At 32.0% G+C, this 9,181-nt stretch overlaps 1 protein-coding gene across 1 annotated transcript; it reads left to right on the top strand.

The window, feature by feature from the left end:
• Positions 1–421: 421 nt before the first annotated feature.
• On the top strand, positions 422–2,350 carry LOC137835241 (protein trichome birefringence-like 42). The gene is made up of 5 exons (XM_068643644.1): positions 422–697; positions 970–1,144; positions 1,248–1,426; positions 1,505–1,663; positions 1,986–2,350. Exons 1-5 carry the CDS (start codon positions 453–455, stop codon positions 2,251–2,253), a joined length of 1,026 nt encoding a protein of 341 aa, XP_068499745.1. The 5' UTR covers positions 422–452; the 3' UTR covers positions 2,254–2,350.
• The last annotated feature ends 6,831 nt before the right edge of the window (positions 2,351–9,181 follow it).

The raw sequence follows: 9,181 nt of genomic DNA, 5'->3' as shown, positions 1-9,181 counted from the left end.
TGGTATTTAAACAAAAAAACGGCACTGTGCTATTTCTCTGAAAAAAAAATGAACTACTGTTATAAAGACAGAGAGTTAATAACGAAGAGGTGATTCGACAGATTATTAAATTTAGCAATTATGATTAACCCAGATTTGGGAAACCGAAACTTTCCACACAGATAATAATAATAATAATATAGAACTTTGACATTGATAAATAAACGAGTACTTTCAACAATAAGTAGCACCCTTTTCTTTAGAGAAATTAAACGTAAATCACATCACGTGATCAAATTAAAGGCCAACATTAACTTTTATTTGATGCAGCAACTATATACAGAAATAGTTTGTCTCTGCATTACTTTCATTAAAGCTACGCCTAGATATGCCCATAGGACCAACCCCACATGTTTTTATTTTATTTATATATTAACATTCACGCGCTCTCAACACATTGTGTGCAATTTGAAATGGTGTTCTCATTGTGGTTGTGTCCTCTGGTACTAGCCTCAGCTTTTGTATGGGCAGTACCATACCAAGGATGTGATTTTTCAGAGGGAAAATGGGTCATTGATGAACCCTCTTTCCACCCTCTCTATGATGCTTCAAGGGACTGTCCTTTCATTGGCCAAGGATTTGATTGCTTAAGAAATGGCAGAACAGATGAGGAGTATCTCAAGTATAGATGGAAGCCCTCTGGTTGTGACCTTCCAAGGTAATGTGATGCTTAACTCTACCTTTGTTTTATATCAATTTGTTTTAGTTTTGTTAGTAGTTTGGGGTTCTCATTCATCAAATTGTTTTAGTTTAATTTGTAGTTGTGAGTTCAAACTTTTTAATGTTGAGTTGCATTAAACATTTAATGTCCAAAGTTTACCATACATTTTGAATGGCAGCATTTTTTCTTTCTGACTTGCAAGCTGGCATCTTGAAGTTCAAAATTTGAATTTTTTTCTTCCCTCCCCAAATGGTGTCATTGGTGAACAGGTTTGATGGTAAGAAGTTCTTGGAGAAAAACACAGGAAAGAAGATAATGTTTGTGGGGGACTCCATAAGTAACAACATGTGGCAGTCACTCACTTGTTTGCTTCACATTGCAGTCCCAAACTCAACCTACACTTCAACAAGTCAAACACAGCAACTTTCTGTGTTTTCATTTCCGGTAGTGCTCTTTTTTCTGTATACATTTTCACTACAGGAAAGTGTTGAACCTTTGTAGTTGTTTGATTGGGTAATAATTTGGTTCAATTTTTGGGGCATTGTAGGAATATAAAGCCTCAATCATGTGGTTGAAAAATGGGTTCCTCGTGGATTTGGTTATTGATAAAGAAAAAGGCAGGATTTTGAAGTTGGACACCATTAGCTCTGGGGACCAGTGGAAAGGAGTTGATGTTTTGATTTTCAATTCTTACCATTGGTGGACTCACACAGGACACTCTCAAGCGTAATAAAACCTTTGATTTGAGCTACCTTTTTGGTGTTTTGTGAGAGGAGCTAATGACTTCACTTTAATGTTTTGTAGGTGGGATTACTTTCAAGTAGGGAGTGAACTAATCAAGGACATGGATCACATGGAAGCTTTCAAGATTGGGCTAACAACTTGGGCTAAATGGGTTGATTCTAACATTGACCCTTCAAAGACTAGAGTTTTGTTTCAGGGCATTGCTGCTTCCCATGTTGAGTAAGTTTCTTGAGTGGTGATTTCACTTGTATAACTTTGAATTTAAGCTTGGCTTAACTCAATCTCTGCCATTACTAGCTTATCAAGTGAAAATTGTCCAATCCTTTATCAATTTTACTTCGACTCTACCAATAGATCAATCCATAACTTGACCAAAAATCTAGTTAAGAAAATAAGTGCTAGCAAAATTTTCATGCATGCCATTCTTCTAACTATTGTGGACATCTTTTAAATGAGTATGAAATCTCTACCCCAAATGTAATTTTGATTAGTAGTAACTATAAATTTGTATTCATGCACTTACTCATTTGGATCATCACAGCAAAAAGGGTTGCCTGAGGCAAACTCAACCAGAGGAAGGATCAATGGCAGCATATCCTGGTGTGGACATTGTGAAGACAGTTATAAGTAACATGGAAAAGGCTGTAGAATTGCTAGACATCACTATGCTCACACAACTGCGAAGGGATGGTCACCCCTCTATCTACACAGGGCGTGGCACTTCTTTTGATGACTGCAGTCATTGGTGTTTGGCTGGTGTTCCTGATTCTTGGAATGAAATTTTGTATGCTCTTCTACTTGGAAATTAGTACCTTCTTCCTATTTCTCCTTGATTCATCTTACTCTTGATTATTTATTGCCATGGAAGAAATAGGGCTCCCTTAAATTTGAAAGAGTCTTGCATTATTATTGCCCTTGAGGAAGTAGGCCTCCCATAGCTTATTGAGAAACTGTAGATGTCATCAGTTTTGTTATAACTTGGGCTAATCCAAAACAGTAATTGAAGGAAACAAAACTTGAAAAATCAAGTGTCACTAGTTGATTTTTGTTGGATATCAAAGTACCAAGATAACATGTAAAATCTAAAATTATAAATAAGAAAATAAAATTTGATACACAATAGTTTTGCGTGGAAAATCCGAAAAGGGAAAAATTGCAAAAACAAATTCAAAAAAATATTTTCATTAAGTGAAATTGAAATTACAATATCTCTCTAAATATACAGAGAAAGTAATTGCACTTTATCTCTTATAATACGAGAATACACTCGCCTAGAATATATATATATATATATTATTTTTTTTTTATTTCTCTCCGATGAAAAGTTACAATTTGAGATACATGAAGTTCATAAAATGAATGGTCTAACATGGTTATAGTGAAAGGACGACTAGTTATAGTCAAAGGAATGAACGTGGTTATTAAATGTAAGGTAGAAAATTTAGACCTTTTGAACCAATTCACTACACAGGAATAAGCATAGGTATATCCAATAAATAATAATTAAATTTAAAAATAAAAATAATTAGTTACTATATTAATTAAATTAAATATTATTTTAGAGATTAAAAAATTATTTATATATAAATTATTTATATTATTAATAAAAATTTATAAAATAATTTTTAAATTGGTATATTAGATACCAAAATTTTAGCTACTAATATTTTATATTTTAAATTGATCTCAATTAATCTTTTAATCTTAGTAGCTAATTGTTATATATTAATTTAAAAATCATTTTACAAATTGTTATTAATAATAAAAACTACTTTTTATATCAATAATTTTTTTAGTCTCAAATGATTTTTAATTTAGTCCAATAATAACTACCATTTTTTGTCTCTATAATTAGTTGTAATTTGATGATTTTCTTATAGTGATATATATATTTTTTCAATTATTCACATCTTACTTTTATGACACAAAATTGGTTTTACTCAGTTTCATAATTTTATTATTATTATTTTTATTATTTTAAATCCAAATGTACAATAGAAATATATTATATTAATAAAACTATTAATTAAAGGATTGAAATTTAATATAAATATTTTGAATTGGTTCCTTTTTACGCCTAACATTTTCAATAGCCTTTGTAATAATAGACCTTAATGCATGAATCTATATGTTTTTCCTTAAATTTTGTTGACCAAAGCTAATTTTTTTTAATAAGAATGTACAATAATAGTTACAGGTTAAAATATTTATATTTATGACCTATCAAAGTGTTAACAATAAAACAAAGGATGAGCACATAAAAAGAAAAATAAATAAGATTTCCAATATTAACTTAAGTAGAGAGTCTAAAAATACAAGAGATAATAAAAATGTAAATGTATAAACATGACAAAGCATAAAGACTAAACTGCTTTAAAATAAAATATATATATATATATATATATATATATATATATATTTAACATTTTCCTCACACTCATTATGCATAACACAAAGCATGAGTTTGTCAATAATAAAATAAATCGCTTAATAGAGCAATATTTTGTAATCACTAGTACAAAAATAAGAAAAGAACGCTCCTTATTTAATGCGGTTCAGCGAAACGCATTCGTAAAAAACGCGGTGGCATTTTTGAAATTATTTTGATTTACAAATGCGGTTATTTAAATAACCGCATTTGTAAATCAAGAGCTTCCATTTACAAATGCGGTTATTTGAATAACCGCATTTGTAAATCAAAAATTTGATTTACAAATGCGGTTTTTAAGTTTAGCCGCATTTGTAAATGGTTTTTACCCTAAAAATTTTAGGCCCTCAACAGTTTCGTTCATTCTTCGTTTGCGCTCATATCTGTTCTTCGTTTTCTCTGGTTGCGAAGTTCTTCATTTTCGAAGGTACGTAACTGCATTGCCCCTTATTTTCTTGTTTCCATTGCTCCTAACAACTGCATTGAACTCCAATGGCTTTCGCTTTCCATATTGCTTTCGTTTTTAATGGGTTTCGCTCTGCATTTTGAAGGTGTACTCTTCCATGGCTTCCGCCGCTGTCGCATTTCGCTCTCGCCGCTCCGCCGCCGCACTCGCCGCAGTTGCCGTGTTTCCTCTTCTCCCCTTCCACTCTTCACCAACAACGTGCCCCTAAAACCCCAGCTCATTCAGAAGAATATACAAATGCGAGCTCATTCAAAAGAATATACAAATGCGGTTATTTCAAATAACCGCATTCGTAAATCGCATTTACAAATGCGGCTCTATAGCCGCATTTGTATTTCTCTGATTTACAACTGCGTGCTGATCAAATGCGGCTCTATAACCGCATTTGTAAATGTAAAATAACCGCATTTGATTAGCATTTCTGCGCTAGTGAATAAATCAAATAATTTGCCTAACCAAAGATGAAATGTAATGTAATGCGTCCAAGTCCAAGTTGAAGATGACAACAAGTGAAATGACATGCAATTTCAATATGCTTCAAACACTCATCAAATTATGAGAAATTTGAATAGTATTCTTGTTGTTACAATACATTGGAGTTAGTCTAAAAAGAGAAACACCAATGTCACAAAGAAACCAACACAACCAAACTACCTCAACAATGATTAAAGAGTCATGACACAATATTCAACTTTAGTAGAGCAATGAAATAATATTTTATTTCTTGCTCTTCTAAGAGATAAGAGAGTCTCCTAGAAAAATGCAAAAAACATGTAGTAGAGTTATGAACAGTAAGGTCACTAGCCCAATTGACATCATAATAAGCTCACACCTCTAAGGAAGATCACGAGGGAAAGAGAAGACCCTGAAACTGAGTACCACGAAGGTAACGAAGAATGTGAAGAACAACTGCCTAATGCACTATAGTAGGCTTTGCTCAACGAAATTATGTTAAGAGAGCTTTAAAAGTATTTTTTTTTGCATAATTTTGCTCATCCATTTCCTAATTATCTCAACCATTTTCAATCTACTAAGCGCATGCCAACTTAGCTAAACCATTTTCAATCTACTCAGTGCATGCCAACTTAGCTGAACCATTTTTCAGTTTGGTTCAACCATTTTTTCAACAATGCACCAAATTTACCTTGCAAATTCCCTCAGCGCATAGAGGTTACACTCAGCGAAATTTTCCCGAATGAATACCTTTTTTCCAACCTTGATCTCAGAAGTGAATTCGCTCAGCGCACAGCGGCTGCTCCCAGTGGATTTAAGGCAGTGGTTGTAGGTACAGTTGGCTCTAGAAAAGAGGGGGTGTGAATCACTACAAGAAAAACGCAAATTATATACGGATTATTACATACAGATCAAAATCCATATGTAAAATCAACATTACATACGGATTCTATTCCGTATGTAATTTTGGCGTCATGAAGCGGGAATTAAATTTCGTATGTAAACAGGTATTACATACGAACTTTTTCCGCCCAGATTCCTTCAGTGACCAAGGAAAATTTAACCACTACAACAGAAAAATTCTTTAGTATTATTATGATTTTTATTATACTTATTATTATTAATAATACTAATAATATTAATAATACTAATAATATTAATAATACTAATAATATTAATAATAGTAATAATATTAATAATACTAATAATACTAATAATATTAATAATATGAATATAATATTAATAATATTAACAATATTATTAATATTATTAATAATATGAATAAATATTAATAATATGAATAATGTTAATAATATGAATATAATATTAATAATATGAATATAATTTATATTATTATTATTATTAACATAATTTATATTATTATTATTATTAATGTAATTTATATTATTATTATTATTATTAATATAATAATAATAATTATTATTAATATGTATAAATTATATTTATAATAATATTACAAATTATATTAATAATAATACGTATAAATTATATTATTAATAATAAGTATAAATTATATTAATAATAATATTATAAATTATATTAATAATAATAACTATAAATTATATTAATAACAATAAGTACAATAAAATTGGTAATATGACCAAAGAATAAGTCTCTAAAAGGACTTGGGTTCTAGTCCTGCCTGCTGCAGTTTGCTTCCAATATTAATTAGGGACCTGGTTCGAGTCCAATCCAGTGCAGTTTGCTTCCAACATTAATAATAATAAATAATAATCGAAAATAATTAAAAAGGGTAAAAATAATAATGAAAAAATTAAATTTTTTTCTGGATCCGTATGTAACGCTTACCTACGACAGTTTTACATATAGATTTTTGCCCGTATGTAATCCGTATGTAAACCTGTCTTACATATGGATTTTGGTTGTATGTAATTCCAATTTTTCTTGTATAGAGCCTTAGTTATGCAAGTTGATTCTTGCATGATTTGGTCCAACTTGTATCGTGAGAAGTTGTGTGGATTGGCAGCGAAAATGGAGTGAAGAAGTGTGTATCGGTTGGAATTGTGAAGGAATGAGGAAAATATGGTGAGGTGCTAAGGTTCAAGGAAGAGGTTAGTCCAATTCCTTTGAGAGCTCTTCACTAGGTTCTATAGAACTCCAGCAAAGAAGAGATTGGGAGAGAATGAGTTATTATTCAGAAAATTCATTCATTAATCATCCAAATCTGAATACAAATGAGTGTGACCACCTATTTATAGGCTAAGGTAGCGTGTGGAGTAAGCTACCAAACCTTAACTTGCATGACATATTTGGGTTAGGGTTTAGGAAACCCTAGTCACCTCTTGAATGTCTTCTAAGAACCCTTGCTTGAATTTTTAAGTGAGGGTTTCTAGAAGTCCTTTGGGTTATTTCTATTCTATTCTAAAAATGACACAAAAATACGAGGCGTAAGAGAAATCCTATTTTACATTTTTATACAGATTTTAAAGTTTAAAAGCTATGATGTCTTTTGTAAAGCCTGGAAGTTGCCTATGCTCTTAGCTGTATGCTTGGTGGTTGGAAGAGTGAGGATGGTCCTCCATCATTGATGTGAGTTGATTTTAGGATTGATCATTAGGTGACACTTTTATATTTATGATTGAGATTTTAGGACAAATAAATAGTGAAAACCTACGAAAAATCCCCACTAGACATTAACTTAACCAAGTGGTTAAGTAGACGTGAAAGTTCATTTCACAAAGGCAAAAGGAAAACACAATTATATGGTGAATATGATGACAATTATGGTGCGAAAATGAACAAGCAACAAAGGAACCAAAAGATAAGACCGAATTGATTCAAAGAAGCATAACTAAGAACATGTTTATGAAAGAATGGAATGGAAATGGATTAATGGAAGAGATGATGAAAGAAGAACTTATGGATGGTGAAACAAGGATGAATCACGCCACTTGATGGGGTGGAATCACCAAGATGAGTGAAAGGAGGCCGCCACTTGAGAGCTTCATATCTCACAAGATAAGACCAATTTAGGAGGAGACTCACTCACTCACAACTCACACAAAAATTGTGCATAATTTCTTTACTATAATTTCAACTTGTAAAATACACTAGGTAGGCCTCCTATTTATAGGTGAATGAGCCTTGGAGAACAAGATAAAGGGGTAGCATGGGAAAAGGGAAAAAAATGGGCAGCCTCAGGGTTTGACTAAGTCAATCCCGCATCCTAGGCTTGTCCTTCTAGAAACTAGGTCAAAATGCCTTCAAATGGGTTAGGAACAAGCTAAAATGCTACCCACACCCCTTATTATACTAAAGGTACCTTATTCTAGCCTATATTTGCTATTTGGACCCCCAAAGTGAGCCTAATTATTTACAACATATTTCTAAACATCTAAGAAGACTAGCAAGAAGAACTTTAGGTGCTCTGGTTTATAGCTTCTTCTTCTACTGATGTTTTCTCGAGGTTTATAGCTTCTTCTTCTGCTGATGTATACTGAGATGAATGACCCTTTTGAGAAGTTCTTGTTGTGTCCTTAGTCATTTGTCGGTTTGTATCAATCATGCCCCCTTCTTTAAAAGGATTTGAACTTAGATCCAGATTATGGTAAGGGATGCCACCTTATTTGTGAAAGGTGGTGATCACGTTCCTCCTAATCCATGAATCCACCTGTAAAAAACAACAAACATAAGAAATATGTATGGTGTATATAAGAGGGTGGTGGATGAGTAAAGGTAACATGTATGTGTGGAAATTTATTGTGTTTCTGGTTACCTAATGACGGTAACTGAGACACAAAAGAAGAATGAAGTGTGGAAGAAGTAGTATAACGAAAAAATGAAGTACATGTGTAAGATGACAAGGGCATATAAAGATATTTGGACGAGGTGTTCTCAGGCTTTCTTCTATTCTATTTTTTTTTTCAATATTTAGGTTTTCATTATTATTTTTTTAATTAAATTTCATCCTCTCTTACTTGTTTGAGTGTAAGAGGGCATAAAATAAATTTATGGCCTTGAAAGAAGAAAGTAATTTGATTAGTGTGACCCTCATGAGATGTTCTATGATCATATTGCAAAGGTCTACTAAGGATAATGTGTTCTATTTTCATAGGAACAATGTCACACCTGATGTTTTCTCTATAGCTTAATATGGCAATGGGAACACTTAGTTGGTTTTGCACGAGAACACCACCATCATGACTAATCCAATCCAATTTAAAAGGTTGAGGATGGGGTAACTTTTTTAAGGCTGATTTGTCAACTAATATAGAACTATAACAGTTGCAACAAGAACCACTATCCACAATGATTGAACAATTTTTTTTAGAACTTTGACAAACTTTCACACTAATGCACATATTACTATTACAAAGTTTATTGAGATTTCCTTTGGAGAATTTTTCCA

This window comes from Phaseolus vulgaris, chromosome 5, assembly GCF_000499845.2.
Source record: "Phaseolus vulgaris cultivar G19833 chromosome 5, P. vulgaris v2.0, whole genome shotgun sequence".
Lineage (NCBI taxonomy): Eukaryota > Viridiplantae > Streptophyta > Magnoliopsida > Fabales > Fabaceae > Phaseolus > Phaseolus vulgaris.
Note: the sequence above shows the minus strand (reverse complement) of the source record. Positions and strands in the feature narration are given on the sequence as shown.

Excerpts from the sequence above, each read along its gene's own strand:
- LOC137835241 (XM_068643644.1), top strand. The coding sequence starts at position 453 with ATGGTGTTCTCATTGTGGTTGTGTCCTCTGGTACTAGCCTCAGCTTTT. Across the intron at positions 1,427-1,504 it reads CACACAGGACACTCTCAAGC|GTGGGATTACTTTCAAGTAG; the intron begins GTAATAAAACCT and ends AATGTTTTGTAG. Across the intron at positions 1,664-1,985 it reads ATTGCTGCTTCCCATGTTGA|CAAAAAGGGTTGCCTGAGGC; the intron begins GTAAGTTTCTTG and ends GGATCATCACAG.